The 17733-nt window shown below is 46.9% G+C and overlaps 1 protein-coding gene across 2 annotated transcripts in view; it reads left to right on the top strand.

Moving 5' to 3' along the window:
- KIF26B (kinesin family member 26B) overlaps positions 1–17733 on the top strand; it is a 528852-nt gene that overhangs the window by 426687 nt on the left and 84432 nt on the right. For both annotated transcript variants that reach the window (XM_027564671.1, XM_027564672.1), the window contains 4 exons: positions 4758–4964; positions 10128–10221; positions 11430–11692; positions 15236–15419. In XM_027564671.1, coding sequence (XP_027420472.1) covers positions 4758–4964; positions 10128–10221; positions 11430–11692; positions 15236–15419 — 748 coding nt within the window. The remainder of the gene's footprint in view (positions 1–4757; positions 4965–10127; positions 10222–11429; positions 11693–15235; positions 15420–17733) is intronic.

Raw genomic sequence — 17733 nt, 5'->3', positions numbered from 1 at the left:
TCGCCCCACCATGCTTCTGGTTGGTGGATTCTGATGCACCCATCTTATGTGACTCTGCATGCCTCGAAGAAGCACTTCCAGACGTATTTTAGAAACTTAAGAATATATGTGGAAGGTGAAGATCATTCTAATACTGCTGGAATTGAGATAGAAATGATGCTACCCGGTGTTCATGGTTAGGTTGCTCTGACATCACCATGACCAGCTTCTATTGAGCTGATTCTTAAAATTCTGTGAACTTAGACACTAGGATAAAGAACCAAAATATAGAAATAGAACGCAGCTGAAAGATGGTGGTGGTTAATTTACTCTGCCGTCTAACCTTGTAGGGAAAACTGTCCTTGCCAGCACACTCTCATTGCACCGACGGGGGCCAAGACACCTGCCAGGGACTGATCCCTGTTACATGTGTGTTGGTCCAGAGCCTTCATTGTGAGGCTCCACAAAGGAGCTGAAACAAAGTCACACCTGTGCAGGACTGCTGTGCCCTCTCCACGTCCCACCACCTCACCATTGCCTGTAGTCTTTCTCTGACCGATGAGCGACCCTTTGAATGGTCAAATTGGCCCCCAGCCCTCCTGAGCCCTATAGTCTGAGGACAGCCTGTGACCAGACAGCTTGTGGGTGGAGATACAGGCGGTGAGGAACCTTCCTGGTCAGTCCTCAGCCTCAGTATAGGCGGGGGTCTGGGTGATCACATGGGCAGAGCAGTGAGCACCGTGCCTGTCATGGGCTCCCCGGAAGGCTAAGGCAGTCGGCGCTGCTTCACATTGATGGAGAGTCTGTCCAGTTCAGGGTCGAGGCTCTGTGAGTCTCACAAACCCACCTCTCTATTAGTCCCGCCAGGCCATCCAGGAGGAGGCGCTGGAATGATTAATGAGCAGGACAGCAAGATACATGCTGTTGGGAGCAACACCTGTCCTGCACCAGCCACTGAAAACTTCAATGAATGAGACAAAGTGGAGTCTCTGCCAGGGAGCACTTTGGTAGGTGAGGTGCTCAGCTCCTCTCAGGGAGTCAGGGCACTGGCTGGCATTCCCCCACTCTGGGCCTTTCTAGATCCTCAGTTGCTGGGCCTAAAATACTCCCCTTGACCCTGAGAGCTGGGGAGAAGGCTGTGCATGTCGACAGCTGTGGGGACCCTCTTCCCAGGGCAGTGGTGAGAAGGAGGGTTGTAGGAGATGTTGCCAAGAACCTACCAGTGTTTGCAACAAAAGCGCAAACTCCTGGCAAGAAGTTGGGGGACTTTCTTGATCACGAGTGGTATCTCCTTAGCACTTTAATTACAGAGGATTAGTAGGAAGTGGAGTGCTAGGCTCAAGGAATAATGACACAAAGAAATGAAGCAGAGAAACCCAATTTCCTTCCTTTAAGGGTGAAAAAAATATATATCCATTTATTTAAATGAATTGCAAAGAAGAGAATGGAGGGTGGCATTTACCTCAGCCCAGAATTCAGTGAGTTTTTAAAGAGCTGTGGATCTCCTTGGTTAGACCAGCGGCTGAGATCTGCAGCTTGTCTGGGAAAATTGAACCGCAGGCCTGGAACTTCATTAAGATTCAGAAGCCTTCCTCCTGAACAAATGACTCGCCGATCCAGTCCCTTCTCTCCTGCTTCTCCTTGTGGGCCCTTGCCTGGCTTAGCTCATATTTTACATTCAGCACCTCTAGTTACCCAGAGATTGCATGTGAAATTGTGAAATGGAAAAGCAGTCGGCCATGTGACTCCATCAGTTCTGCCTGGGGTTGCATCATCCCTGACTTGTAGCACTCAGGGGCTGGGCTAGGAGGTTGTCTGACAGAAAGCCCAGAGGTCCCAGGTACCTACCCAAAGTTGCAATTTGAATACATGCTCTTAGCACACCTGCTGTGTAAGTGGAGCAAATCTACAGACATGAGTGGAACTGAAAGAAGATTGGAGACATTCACAGTGAACAAGAAAATTGCCAGAATGAAATGTAGACAGACGTGATGGTTATTGTCATATATGCAGTGACTGTGTATGAGACTAGATGGTGTTTTACTTATGGGAGCCTTGTAAGTCCCAGCACTTCATATCCAGCTCCATCTGCAGTGATTCCCCCATGGCATCCTGTTTGAGTCCAGGGCAAAGTGTTCTAAAACCTTATCATTCACACTGTGATTGGAAAATGCTAGAATATCGTGATTCAGAGAGAGGCAAGTTCAGGCAGGAGGGGGAGGGGACGCAGAAGATAGGGGAGGAGGAGGGGGAGAAGAGGAAGGAGGGGGAGAAACAGGAATCAGGAGGCCCCTACTCTGTGCTCAGTACTTCACATGTCAATTCATTCTCACAACGATCCCATGAGATAGGCATTGTTCCTAATATACAGATGAGAAAACTGAGGCTCTGAGAAGTTTGACTGTGTATGGGAGGCAGTAGTTGGCATAATGGAAAATGTATGGGTTGGATACTTTTCGGGGTTTTGGAGTCAGACAGAGGTGGGATCAGAGCCCAGCTGTACCACCCACAATGTAACATCTGTTTTCTCATCTATAAAATCTGGACAGTCCACCTATGCACAGGCTTATTGAGAGGGTTAAGTAAGATACCATTGGTAATAGCCCAGCCTTAGCATACCATAGACCCTCAGCAAAAGACAGGTATCATTACTTGACCTCCCAGTGAGTTGGTTCTTCCTATCACGTAGCAAAGCATTGGAGCTTCAGCATCAGTCCTTCCAATGAATCTTCAGGGTTGATTACCTTTAGGATTGACTGGTTTGATCTCCTTGCTGTCCAAGGGATGCTCAAGAGTCTTCTCCAGAACTACAGTTTGAAAGCACTCAATCTTCAGTGCTCAGGTGACTCATTGGAAAAGACCCGGATGCTGGGAAAGACTGAAGGCAAAAGGAGAAGAGGGTGGCAGAGGATGAGAGGGTTAGGTTGCATCACCAACTCAATGAACATGAATCTGAGCAAACTCTGGGACATCGTGGAGAACAGAGGAGCCTGGCTTGCTGCAGTCCATGGGGTTGCAAAGAGTCAGCTTAGTGACTGAACAACAAGAGCAGCAAAATATGACCTCAGTGGGAGAACAGAGATTTGACTGTGAGAGGTCAGCTTCATCCCAACCTTGCCCTCTTCCACTATGATCAGCCTCTGTATCCGCACTAGAGTACTATTCTTAAGTGATAAGAACAAGCCAGCCAGGACAGGATGCAGGACATCCAATGAGTCCAGTGCCCTAGGAGTTCTTGACGTTTCAGCTTTGCCCTCTGCAGATGAGTTCCTGTGCCTCAGCAGACAGGCTGAGATAAGCAGGAGGATGACCTCACTCGCTAGGCACAGTGGAGAGTATTCTCTGAGCATTTCTGTGTGCTTGAAATCTTTGATGTAAAATTTTACAGTCTTTTTCCCCAAAATTGATGATTGAGATTTCATCAGGCCTGAACATTGATTAGATGAAGAGGGCATGATGTAGAGAGGAATTCAAAAATAACCCTATGTGGGACTTCCCTGGTGATCCAGTGGTAAGACTCTAAGCTTCCAATTGCAACAAAGCTAATGTGTGTATGTGGGGTGAGGGGTGGCGTGGGTTTGATCCCTGGTCGGGGAATGAAGATCCCACATTCCACACAGCATGGCCAATTAAATAAATATATAAATTTAAATAATAAAAGTAACCCTATTCATAACATCAGAATTTGCCTCCTTGTATTAAAAAAATCCCCTGCCTTCGTGTCTGTCTGCCCTTCTGGTCTTTGCAAAGAGACCGTATTATGGTCTTTGCAGCCCCAGTGCCTGGCGCCCTAGGTTAGGTGCTTACACATTTGGACTGAACTAGCTCCACGGTAACAAGAGCTGGTAAGGGAGCAAATGCTGCCATTTTCTCAGGACTTGAGCCTCCAGAACTGTGTGTGAGGCTTCAGCTCGACTCCTACTCAACTCAAAGAGTCCAGGGCAAGCAGTCCATTCCCACAAGTGCCCTGCTCAGCCCTGGGATGGGGCTGGGCTGGATTGAGCACTAGAAATGTCCACGTTCGATGACTTAAGAGGCAGGTCTTTAACCTGTTTCCCGCAGAGATGTGCTTTCATCCCCTGAAATGACCATTTCTATGCACTCACTTAATAGGATCCCAAATAACATGTTTCAAACAAATCTTGTATCACTTTTGCCCCTTGGAACACATTTCAAATGCTGGTCATTAAAAACAAGCCATTTTCCCAGGCCTCTAATGATGACACTAATAACTGTGGGTTTTTGTCTCTAAGAGTCCTGATGTGCAAGAGGCAAGGAGTAAATTACGGAGCTAACTTTTATGTCCAGGGTTTATTGATCTGCGAGCTTCAAGGGAACTACGCTAGCCCCCAAAGCATGGCAGTCCAGATTACCTTTTCATCTAAGTAATTGGGCCACCTGGGTACAGTTAACTTTCTATTTATATTAATAGGAAGACAAAGAGCGTGATGTGCCAGTTCTGTAATAAAGTAACGGACCTATCAAAATATTCTACCTGGTAATTATAAATAAGTCAGTTTTCCCATGACCTGCTGAGGATTATGTTGCTAATTCATTGTGCATTTTATCGTAATTTGTCATGAGATGATTCCACACTGCCATATACACTTGTGTCTCCAAAGGACATAAAAGTGCTCCGTCATAAAGTATCCAAGTGTCTTGCTGCTGCTGCTGCTGCTGCTGCTGCTAAGTCCCTTCAGTCGTGTCCGACTCTGTGCGACCCCATAGACGGCAGCCCACCTTAATGCCTGTCATTTCCTGCCTTTGTTTCTTAACAGGTGAAAGTCATGCTTCGCATCTGTTCCACGCTGGCTCGCGATACCTCAGAATCCAGCTCTTTCTTAAAGGTGGACCCGCGGAAGAAGCAGATCACCTTGTATGACCCCCTGGCGTGTGGAGGTCTAAATGCCTTCCAAAAGAGAGGGAACCAAGTTCCTCCCAAGATGTTTGCCTTCGATGCGGTTTTTCCACAGGATGCTTCTCAGGTGGGTATAACGCCTCCTCAGGTTCAGGCAATATTGATTAGTTTCAAGAATCTGTAATTCATTAGGACCCAAGAGCTGCCTTCCAAAACAGTCTGTTGGGTCAGTTCCACTGTCCACATAGCAACGTTTGCAAGGCAGTTTGAGTTCCATTGACTAGTTCAGTCCTTTTGAATGGTTGGTGTCACACCTTGGGCAGGCTGTGCCAGGATTTCAGCAGAACATACTCTTGGAGAGAAGGAAGAGTGAGCCAATCAGTGGATGGCAAACAGGAGCAGGAAGGGAGCAGGCCAAATTTGAAGCTTCAGGAACAGCTGTATCAAGGTGCTGGCAACTGGTCCACTGGGACCCCAATTCTGCCTGGACATCTGCAGTGGACCACCAGGGACGTGTCTCTGCCTGGGCTTCTGGGTGTGAACCTATAAGAAGAGAAAAGGTGTTTCAAGGAGCTGGGTTAGAATTAGGCAGGGTTCTCCAGCTCCATCAGAGAAGGCAATGGCACCCCACTCCAGTACTCTTGCCTGGAAAATCTCATGGATGGAGGAGCCTGGTAGTCTGCAGTCCATGGGGTCACAGAGAGTCAGACACGACTGCGTGACTTCACTTTCACTTTTCACTTTCATGCATTGGAGAAGGAAATGGCAACACACTCCAGTGTTCTTGCCTGGAGAATCCCAGGGACAGGGGAGCCTGGTGGGCCGCCGTCTCTGGGGTCGCACAGAGTTGGACACGACTGAAGCAACTTAGCAGTAGCAGCTCCACCTCCATAGAGGGTAGTCCTAGTGAGGACCTGGAGTGTTAGGCAGAGAAATTGAGGCTGTCATGCAGTCCTGTGGCCTGGGTCAGGCTAGGGATAGCTCTTGCTGCTTTACAAACTGCTCTAAACCTAGTGGATTAAAACAGGAATCATTTATTATCACTCATGAGTCTGTGGGTCAGCTGAGCATTCCTCTACACCCAGCTTGGCACACCTGTGCATAAGTGATCAGCTCTGGTTTGGGTCAGGACCTCCATTGATCTTAGCTGGATGCTATCACATGTTTGAGGGTTGGCCAGCTGTAGGCTGGTCCAGAGTGGCATTGGCCAGCTCACTTGGTCTGTCTTCCACGTTGTCTCTTATCAACCTGCAGGCTATCTTGGGCTTGCTGTCATGGCAGTGACAGGATCCAAGCTTGCAGGCCTCTTGTGGTCTTAAGCTCAGAACTGACACATCGTCCCTTTTGCTGAATTTGATTGGTCAAAATTTGAGGGGTGGGAAGAGGCTCTGCCTCTTGATTGGAGGAGCTGCAGAGTCACATTGCAAGGGGAAAACACATGGGGCAGGGGGAGAATTGTGGCCATTTTTGTTGTTCTGTTATGAGTGTAATTTGGAGGCTTCTTGGGGGCCCAGGATGCCAAGATTCCTTAACCAAAGCTCCTGGAACCCATCCCAGTAGGAACAGATGTCTACTAGAAGATCCACTTACACCATCTGGTGCAATTCATCTGCCATGAATTGGTGCACTGGATCGTGTAGCAGACATCTGTAACCCAGGTTATAGGTGTACAGTGGCCTACTTTGCCTGCATTTTGGCATCAGACACCTGCATCTTCCTGATAAATTTCCAGTACTTCCCAAGATTTATACAAAACAATGTACAATCAGGTAACTAATAGCCTAGAGCAGAACCTGCAGACAGGGTGCTGATGGCTGCCATTTGCAGCTCCTGTTAATTTCCTCCACGTGGCATCTGAGTGTAGGAAGTGGTGATAGTCACATGGGCACCTATATTACACCACAGGCACTTAGCACATGTTATAGGCTCCATTCATCAACAAGCCGAGCATGTGGTTTCCCCAAAGAGTTTTACCATGAAAAGATGAAGTACTTTATGAATAAGTTCTATAGTTTCTCTGTTCATTACATTTTTTGTGTGTTGTACCACCCAATGGGCTCACTAATCTAAACCTGATATTGGGTCTAATAAATGACCTACAAATAATTTAATTAAGCTAAAACTTTTCAAAAGCAAATCTCCCTAAGTCATAAGAATTCCAAAGCAAACCCTAAATTAAGTGTGGCCTATTAATGAGTTTTAGATTTATTCTGGAAAAGGGAGCCATCTTTATTGCTAGTCTTTGCTTACATTTCACACTTGGTTCCAGGGCTCATGTGCTCACTCTGTCAGTTGCACTCACTTCAGAGTGCTTTGATTTTGCTACAATTCTAATATAGTAAATGACAGTTCTATAAATTAATAAATTTGCAGTTTTCAAGAAGTTTCATGTACATTAACCCACTTGGACTCTTCTTGGAATCCAGTGGTATTGGAAAGGGAGTTATTGCTATTTTCACATTACAGACAAGGAAACTGAGACTCAAAAATTCAGTCTCTCATTCATAGACCCTTTGCTGGGTGGACATCCGTCCTGGATTCTTCCTAGGAAACAATTTGTGTCCTGCTCAGTATGGTGTTGTATCTTTGTCCTCCCGCCATTTTATCCACTGTTTACTAGCAATGTGTCCTTGGGCAAGTCACTTCACCTCTCTGGGCCTCAGCGTGCTCAACCATAAAATGAAAACAAGATCAAAATATGCCTCATGCGGTTGCTGTGATTCACTGCGTGGATACATATGAGGTGCTTAGAGCAGAGCCTGGATGCAGTGAGTGTCCGATAAATGCTATTTTTACTATTCTGTTGTCATTGTTAATAGTGATATCAGGCTGCTGGCATGGCCAGCCTCAGCCCCTTTGAGGGAACACGCTTTGAGCCTCCCAAACGGGAAAGTAGGGACATGTGCCGAAGGGGCCTCTGCTCTCAGGCCCTGTGGTTGTCCTGTGAAGCAGCAGCCACCACAGTGGCCCAAAGCAGTCATGAGCTTCGCTTTCACTGGGTCTCTAAGGACATCAGATTCCTGAAGCTAAGCAGTGATTAGAACAGCCCTTGCTCCTCCTTATAAGCTACCCTCAGTACCCTCAAGTGGGCTTGGCAGTCATCAGCTGCCCATTGCTGGGGCAGACCTCTGCTGGCTCCAGCTTTTGGGAGGTGTCTTAGTCCATTTGCACCCTCTTAATGAAACAGCACAAACTGGGTGTCTTACAGGCAAGAGAAATTTATTTCTTACAGTTCTGAAGGTTGGAAGTCCAAGATCAAGGAGCTGGCAGTTTCAGTGTGTGGTGAGGGGTGCTTCTTGATTCATAGACAGCTGTCTTCTCCATACATCCTTACATTGTGGGATGAGCAGGAGAGTTCTCTGGGGCCTCTTTTGTAAGGGCGCTAATCTCATCCATGAGGGTTCCACCCTCATGACTTATCACCTCCCAAAGGCTCCACCTCCAAATACCATCACATTGAACATTCAACATATGAACTTGGGTGGAGGAAGGGGAACACAAACATTCTGTCATCACCAGGAAGGGTGGGTGGGAGAACTGAGGCCTGCCTGTGGGGAGCCAGCCCTGCCCATGGAGTCTGCTTGGAAAGGCTCCTGCCCCTCAGTTCAAGGGGAAAGACAGCAAAGGGCCTCCAGGGACCACAGTTAGCTCCTAACAAACACCAGATGGACATGTTGCTGAGCATTCTCTTCTCAGTGAACACTGAGCAGGAATTCTGCACCTGCCCACCCACCTGCCCACCCACCCTGTGCCCTGTGAGGCCACTCCTGTATCTCTCTGACCTCGGGCCTTTGGACAGGGGAGTCAGGGATGTGTGTGGATTTGGCTCACATTCAAGCATCTTTCTCTTTGCTGACCTTGAACCTAATATGGTTTTTTTATGTATGGCTCTAGATGGGCTCTCAACCTCCTAGATCCCATCTCACTTCATATCCAAGGAAGGCAGGATTCATTTGTTGATAACTTCTCCCGGTCCTGCAGAGGCACGTTAGCAAATTCCATCAAGTTTCCACTGCCTCCATCTCAGGGTTTGGCACTGGGCTCTCGTTGCTTAGGCTCTGGGGGTGAGACAGAGCCTGTGGTCCCCACCGCAGCCTTGTCCAGCTACCGCCTTCGTTGAGTGGGAGCCCCCAGTAGAGCTGCCGAGCTGACCACCAGAACAGCTGACAATTGTTGGGAGTGTGGTTTTTCTGTTTCAGTTCCGGGGAGAAAATTGATTTTTGAACACTTAGGTTCATTGTGTTGCTGCAACCTGGAGTTGAATAACTGCATTCATTGCCGAGGCTGCAGTTCTCAGATTCCCACTAGGAGGCACATTGCTCCGATGCCCGTGGAGCTATCAGTTTGCACGTCCTCCGACTGCTTCAGAGCCGCCACGATGCTGAGGCAGAAAAGAAGGTGCAGCACATGGCGAGTGATTTGCCCTCTCGCTGCCGTGAAAGCCTTGGATGCTAAAATCCCAGATCCCCAAATCCATTCATAAAACATACTTTCTTATCATTTGCAGAGCGCTGTATTACTGGGTGTTAATGGGGAAATACCAAAAGTCACCGAGAGCCTGACCTCTGTCTAAAGATTTAATAGTCACATTGGAGATGAGACATATAACAGGCTGAAGAAAACCCATTGTAATGTACTGACCGATGGTGATTAATAGTGTATATGTTGAGTGTATCTATAGAGAAAGAAAGAAAAAGCTGGGTTTGAAAAGGGAAGGTTGGAGATGGAGAAAGAGGAGGGGGTTAGGAAGACAAAGCAGACATCCATCATTAACATCCCGCTTATATTAGAACTATAATGTATCTCAAGGTCACTTTTTCCTGAAATGGCACATCACCTTTTACTCTCTAATAAAGCCTAATCTATTTCATAAACTCGTGTGTGTGTGTGTGTGTGTCTGTGTGTGTGTGTGTGTGAAAGGATCTAGTTAGCAGAGGGTGAATGGAAAATTTAAATATTTGTACAAGGAGGCCAGAATGGCAAATCAGAGAAGGGTGTGAGGTCCGTGAAGGCACCCTGGATTCCTATTCCAGCCTGTTCCTGCCTCGCCTGCAGAGACAGCAACTGAAATGTACGATTAGCAGAAGGGTGGATTGCATGTAATGAGTGTAACGCTCAGGCTTGCAAGGGACTGGGAAGTATTAAGGGTTCTGAAGACCTCCAGGGCTCCATTAGAGCCGAGCTGTCTGAAAATGCCAAGGCTTTGTGACCCTGAGCCCCAGGAAAGCAGGCACAAGTTTCCATTGTTAATGGTCCACTCACAGCTTGTGTCTCCTCTTGTGTGTGCCAGGCTGAAGTGTGTGCTGGAACCGTGGCAGAAGTGATCCAGTCTGTGGTCAACGGGGCAGATGGCTGTGTGTTCTGTTTCGGCCACGCCAAGCTGGGTCAGTGAGAACTTCGCTTCTTCATGCTGCTTGCTGGACTCCCCATTACTTCATCCTTTCTTCTGTACTGTCCTCAGATGAAGGGGAAGGTGTTTTCCTGCAGTGCTGAACTGAATAATCATGAATAACCGTTTCTGCTTCTGAAATGTAGATGTTTACCCTAAGTGGATTCCTAGTCATCTAGTAAAGCCTTAAAGTCCAGAAGATGAACAAAGAGTAATGGGGTTGTTCCCACTTGGTCTGGGTCAGGGTCATGCCCAGAAAGCCAGCAGGAAAATTACATTTCCTGAGCAGGGGTTGTTGGGGAGCAGAGAGGGCCCCCCTTTCCTCTTGGATTCTACATAAAGCCAGAGGAGCAGCCACTGGAGCAGCAAGCAAAGCCCAGACCCCATTAGCCCCTGTCTGGGGGAATCAGTCTGGCAGCACCCCTACTTCCCACCACCCAGTGGTCGGGAACCCACCTGAGCTGAAGCACCTGGGAAAAGAGGCCTCCACACAGCTCTGGGAGGGCCTGATGACCGAATCCCCCTAAAGCGCATTCTTAATCCTGACCTATGGCCATCTGCTCACCAGGCCTTACCTGGCATGCTTGATAAGTTAGTAATTTGGGGCGTTCCAAAAAATGGCCCTGGGCAGAGCTCGCAGCAGCAACTTTGCTATGATGGAGCCAGTTCTAGGCCAGGATAGAAAGCCCATTTCATCTCACTACCACTTCTTGATCTCTGATCAAAGCAGTGATCCAGATTTTAAAGGGAATTTGCTCATGCTATAAAAGTATACACAGCATTTAACTTGAGAAAGGATACAAAGTGTAAGCATGTGGCGTGAACCTGTGGGGTGTGATAAAAAGACCCGTAACAGTGATGAAACACCTCTAGCCTTTGCACCGTGAGGAAAACAGTGTGGAAACTGGACAGCTTGTGATATTGTGGGATCTTCCTCGAGGTCAATTGTGATTTAACCTTGACATCAGTCTGGGTTCTCACATTCTTTATTATAGCCCTTCCATCAGTAGTACTTGGAAATGTCTGCTTTGTCGTTGCTGTCAAATTTTGTTTTGTTGTTGAACATTTTTCACCTTTTCATTTCCTTTCTTCCCATTCCCCACTCCCCAGGCCTTTCTCCTGAATCCTTGGCATCTATTCTTGAGACTGCAGAATGATGTCCAGACACTCAAGCTGCTATTCTTTTTTCCCTCACCCTCCCAGGAAAGTCCTACACCATGATTGGCAAAGATGACTCCATGCAAAACCTGGGCATCATCCCCTGTGCCATCTCTTGGCTCTTCAAGCTGATCAACGAACGGAAAGAAAAGACTGGAGCACGTTTCTCGGTGCGGATCTCAGCCGTGGAGGTGTGGGGTAAAGAAGAGAACCTTCGGGACCTGCTGTCGGAGGTGGCCACAGGCAGCCTGCAGGACGGCCAGTCCCCAGGCGTGTACCTGTGCGAGGACCCCATCTGTGGCACGCAGGTGATTGCTTCCAGGGGCTTGGTCAGTTCCGGGTGGCTCATCCCTCCCTCAGCGGCTGGGGCACTTCACCTCGTGACTCACTCAACATGTAAACTGGGAAGGCTTGCAAGTGTTTACTTTAAAGTGGACTGGAACTTTATGGCCTGCAGCTGCAGGGCCAGCTGCTCGCCCAACCTAAATATTTGTACCTTGAATCTAATTGACAATGAGCAGGAGCCACAATTGTTGTAGCAATCGGGGGAAATTGAATTCACTTTTCTTTACGCCCCTTTTCAAAAAAAAAAAAAAGAGTACAATCTTTCTTTTGTTTAACAACAAGCCGAAATATTTACTGCTTTGCACAAATAGCTCCAGCCATTACTGGGACTGTTTATGGCTCTATAAACTGTGTTTCTGGCACTGGTTTACAGCCGGATTAGTGGTGCTGTAGGAAAAACTAATAACCACTTTCTAATTAGAACCATGATATAATTGCTAAGCCAAGAGAAGTTCCAGTTGGCCTCTTCAGGATGTCTTGCCTGTTGAAAGTGTTTCTACCTCGCTGTTTGATGGTAGATGCAGGAATGACCTGGGAGGTCCCTGGTTCACACCGAGAATAATCACCTCTTTCAGTCTCTAGCAGTAGGCTTTAGTTTCTAGTTTTTTCAGATGCCTCCATTTTAGATGTGTTCATTTTGATAAGTAGAATACCTGTCTCATCAAGTGGGATTATTTTCTCAGGTGAAGGTACCCCCTCTATTACCCCATCTACTCATACCTGTCCATGTTCTTGCCCTGCTTAAAGCATCTCAGATCCTCCTCCTTCCATTGTGCATCCTCGTGATTCACAGCCTTAAGTGGCCTTCCAGGATCGCCTGTTCCCACTTCCCTCCTTGCCACTCTTCTTAAATTACATTTAGATCACCTCAGAAAGCAGTGACTCTCAAACTTTAATGTGTATAAGAAGCCCTGAGGATCTTGTTAAAAATGCAGATTCTGGTTCCGAAGGCCTGGGATTGGGCCCCTGATCATGCATTTCTAACAAGCTTCCCAGTGACTGACCGCACTCTCAGGAGCAAGACTCTAAGCATCCACCATCCTCCTTCTTACCCTGGGCCTTTGCAAATTCTATTCCCTGTGCGTGGAACAGTGCCTGCTCCTCTCCTCTAGCTCTTCATCTGGCTAACTCCTTATTTGGGTGTATTGGCTAGATGTCACTTCTTCCAGGAAGCCCTCTTGGATGTTTCTGCCGACTGTCACTTGTGATAGCCTGGTTAGTTCTCAGCAATGCCCAAAGGTCTGTACCATGTCTGACTAAAATTGGCTTTTCATAGTTTTAATGATGCATCAGATATTATTTGTATATGAAACCTAAATAGAATGCAAGCTAAGTGGTCATACAAACCTTAATGCAGTGGTTCTCAAACTTCAGTCTTCATCAGAGTTGTCTGGAAGATTTGTTAAAACACAGACTGCTGGGCTCCACCTCTAGAATTTCTGATTCAGTAGGCCTGGGATAGAGCCCTGAAACATGCATTTGTAGCAAGTTCCTATGTCATACTGATGTTGCTGGTCTGGGGACTGCACTTGGAGAACCACCAGTTGGAAGCATAAGACGTGCTCAGACCTCGTCTACACAGCACCTGTGACGGAGTTGGTGTGACCCTACCCACTGCTCCCACTCTAAGCACCACCTAGACATTCAACTATGCCATAACCTCCATTCACTTTGATAACATCAGTAATGGAGTTCCACAGAGGTGAAAGCTCTGAATAACTGAAACCGAAGAAGAGGACAAGACCCATGTCCTCTTTACCTTCTTGCTGGAGAATATTAAACATTCTTTGGGTTGTTTTTCTGCCATAATAAATATAAAACAATGAGCACAAGAAAATCTGTCTTTAAAGTTTGAGGATTGTGGTGGCCTTAAGTTCTAAATATCAACTCTCCCAGTTCAGAATTATGGGTGCAGTTAGAGTCAGAATCAGTTCAATTCAGTTCAGTCGCTCAGTCGTGTCTGACTCTTTTTGACCCCGTGGACTATATCATGCCAGGCTTCCCTGTTCTTCACTATCTCCTGGAGCTTGCTCAAACTCATGTTCATTGAGTCAGTGATGCCATCCAACCATCTCGTCCTCTGTTGTCCCCTCCTCCTCGTGCCTTCAATCTTTCCCAGCATCAGGGACTTTTCTAATGAGTCAGTTCTTCACATCAGGTGGCCAAGGTATTGGGCTTCAGCTTCAGCATCAGTCCTTCCAATGAATATTCAGGACTGATTTCTTTAGGATTGACTGGTTGGATCTCCTTGCAGTCCAAGGGACTCTCAAGAGTCTTCTCCAACACCACGGTTGAAAAGCACCAATTCTTCAACACTCAGCTTTCTTTGTGGTCCAACTCTCACAACCATACATGACTACTGGAAAAAACATAGCTTTGACTCTATGGACCTTTGTCAGCAAAACTGTCAAAATTTTTACTGACCCTAAGGCTCGTACTGCAAATCATTTCCTTGAACAAATCAGAAATATTAGTTTCCTTTTCTTCCCCTCCCCTGATAAAGAAATGCAGGTCAAATGCTGATAATATTGCTCTGAGTCAGGTTTACTGTCAACATAATTGCCAAGGCATCTCATAGGATTTAGATACATTCCCCCTGATGCTTCTTTAATCAATTAATGAGTATGCCTTGAACATAATTTAGAAACTAAAGATAAAGTAGATATCCCTTTAGATGAGACAAATGATATAGATGAGACATTCAAGTATCTTGGGGTTTTTTTTTTTTTTTTTTTTCCATGTCTTTTACATTTACTTCTTTAGAACTATTCTAGTAAATGTGGCCTAAAATTGACTTTAATTAAATAGCTGGAAAAATTGAGAGTTGAGTTAAAGCCAAGTAAGTTTTTTCACTTCTTTGAGATACAGTACCCTGGATTACCTGCTTCTATACAGTCTAATCTTTGAACTCAAGATGCAGTCACATCCCACATAGTCCCTTAGGTACATGGATTGCCCAGGATGTTGGGTTTTCTGAGCTCTGCAGAGGTCAGGGTGGGACACCTGCTCCCACTGAACACTGAGATAAAACCATTTGCTTTTCACATCTGCCACTTACAGATTCTGGGCTTCCCTGGTGGCTCAGCAGTAAAGAATCCACTGCTAATACAGGAGATTCAGGTTCAATCCTTGGGTCAGGAAGATCCCCTGGAGGAGGAAATGGCAACCCACTCCAATATTCTTGCCTGGAAAATCCCAAGGACAGAGGAGCCTGGTGGGCTACAGTCCATGGGGTCACAGAAGGGCAGACACAACTTAGCAACCAAACAACAAGAACAACTTACAGATTCTACTTCTGTTGTAAAATGGGTAAAAATATTCTTCTCCAATAAGCATGCTTAGGGTTAATTTTCAGATATGAATAAATTAAGCTGAGAATTTGCACATGGGCATGGGCCCTGGTTCCAGAAGGACATCAGCCTTGGAGAGTGGGGAAAGGACAGCCAGCCTGAGTGGCAGGTGAACCCTCTCGCCTGCAGCATCAACCCTTCCCTTATGTCTTGCAGCTGCAGAACCAGAGCGAGCTGCGGGCACCCACCGCGGAGAAGGCTGCCTTCTTCCTGGATGCGGCCATCGCCTCCCGGCGGGGCAATCAGCAAGACTGTGACGAGGATGATCTTCGCAACTCACACATGCTCTTCACGCTGCACATCTACCAGTACCGCATGGAGAAGAGCGGCAAGGGGGGAAGTAAGTCCGCCTCGACTCCCGCTCCTCTTTGCCCTCCCTGGGAAGAAGGCTCTCCTCCAGGGCAGCCTGGGACCCTTTAAAACATAGCACAATCTAAGCCCTTCCCTGGTGGTCCAGTGGTTAAGACTCTGCACTTCCAGTGCAGGGAGCATGGGATTTGATCCCTGGTGGGAGAACCAAGATTTCACATGCCTTGGGGCTCGGCCAAAAAGAAGATATCAAGTAAATGAATTTTTTAAAAGAAATGTAGTACAATCTCACCAGTCTGGGCTGACCTTTGCTTTTGAACATCCAAGAGAAAAGGGCTCGCTTGATAAAGATAATTTACACATGTAATTGTCATGGGAACGTAACAGAACAAACTTTAGCAAAGAAAAACAACCGCTTCATAGTATATTTTTGTTCATAAACCATAAAAGTGCTCATCATGAAAGACCAATGTGTCTTATCAAAGCACCCTGGCCATGTTACTAATCATTAGCTTGAATCTACTCTATGAACCCAGAAGAAACGAAATCATGTTTTTAAAATAGACTGTAAATCAGACTTTTGAATAGCTAACCAGATCTTGGCTGCCTCCCTCCCTCAGGTAATGCCCAGCGGTGACATTTCTCTGTGAACACCTATGCCTGGGATGTGCTCTGTGAGCAAGCTGCCCTGCCAGGAACCCAACTCAGTACTTACAGGGTCCCCTCTTGACTGTTTTCAAAGCCAGCACTGCATCACTCCAATCTTTGTCTGCCAAGTAGTATATACTCCATGCTCAGAAGTTGAGTGCCAGCACTCAGCTGAGTGTCTTAGGTGGGACCCTGGGCTGTGGGCAAAGTCGTCCATTAACCTCACTGGGCTTTTCTAAAGCAAGTGTGGCCCCCAACACTTGGCTGGCCAAGTAGCAGCAGCTCTCTGTCCACTTCTACAGGGCTTTTCAAAACCTAGGCAGTTGGCCCCCAGCACTCTCTGACTGGATGCCAGAAAGACAAACAAAAGCCCTGAGTTAGGAGCCTAACCCTGGTGTCTGAAGTTGTGGAGCTAATTGACTATAATGGGAGGCAACCAACTAACCAAATTCCACAGAACCTGGAATTAAGACATGCAGCCTCAGCCTGTGGGTGGGCCCCCCAGTTTGGGCTCCTTGTTGCCCAAAGAGTTGGAAACTGGTTCTCCTGGAGGCAGCTGTGGGGGGCTTCCATTCCCCCTTTCCGCTTAAGGGAAGTGGAAGCTCCCTCCTCCCCCCATCTCAATGCCTTTGTTTGTCCAGTCTTCTGTTATTGTTCCTATTCCTTAATTGTTGTTGTTTAGTTCAGGTTTATGAGGTATAATTTAAATTTAGTAAAAATTACCCTCTTTCTATATTGTTAAATAAATGTTTGCAAATCTGTTCAGTCATGTAACCACCACCACCACTATCAAGATAAAGAACAAAGCCATGGGTACAGAAAAGTCCCTCTCGCCCTAGCCCTCAGGCCCCTCTCCAGCCCTTGACAACCACTGATCAGACTCTTGTCCTTATAGTCTTGCCTTCCTCCAGAATATCTCCTAAATGGAATCATGTGGTCCGTGTGTGGCCCTTTTGTGTCTGGCTTCTTTCATTTAATATAATGCGTTGGAGGGGCTCACCAGATAGCTCAGCAGTAAGGAATCCGCCTGCCAATACAGGAGACGCAAGAGATGGGGGTCGATCCCTGGGTTTGGAAGATCCCCTGGAGAAGGAAATGGCAACCCACTCCAGTATTTGTGCCTGGAGAATTTCATGGACAGAGGAGCCTGGCGGGCTACAGCCCATGGGGCTGCAAAGGAGTCAGAAAAGACTGAGTGACTAAGCATGCTGCAGTGCATTTGAGATGCATCCTTGTAGCTGCATGGATCAGTCATTCACTTTTCTTGCTGCCTGCTCCTTTAGTTTTAACTGGGCCCAGAGATGTGCCCGCCCTTCTCCCCTATTATGGGATTGTGTAGTCCCGGGACTAAAATCTTGCTAGATATCGTTGCTGGGGCCAGAATTCCACTAATCCAGGCTTGGACCCACAGCCTTGGCTACTTATACTGGCTGCTGCCCAGGAATCCAGAGGTACTGGCCCTCACTTGCACCTGAGGAGATATGTCATCTGTCAGCTGATCAGATCACTCTGACAACCAGTGATGGTGATACAGGTCTGGCTGGGGATGAGCAAAACCTTTTGAATGCGAGTCTTTCAGGGGAGATTGATTTTCAGTGGAGGGCTCACATTATGTGTAGCATTTCCATTTAGAATAACTTGCTAGTAGAGAAGGAGACAAGGAATTAGGATAGGGATGAAATGATCCAGACCTTTAA

This window comes from Bos indicus x Bos taurus, chromosome 16 (assembly GCF_003369695.1).
Source record: "Bos indicus x Bos taurus breed Angus x Brahman F1 hybrid chromosome 16, Bos_hybrid_MaternalHap_v2.0, whole genome shotgun sequence".
Classification (NCBI taxonomy): domain Eukaryota; kingdom Metazoa; phylum Chordata; class Mammalia; order Artiodactyla; family Bovidae; genus Bos; species Bos indicus x Bos taurus.
This window is presented reverse-complemented; position numbering and strand designations above follow the sequence as displayed.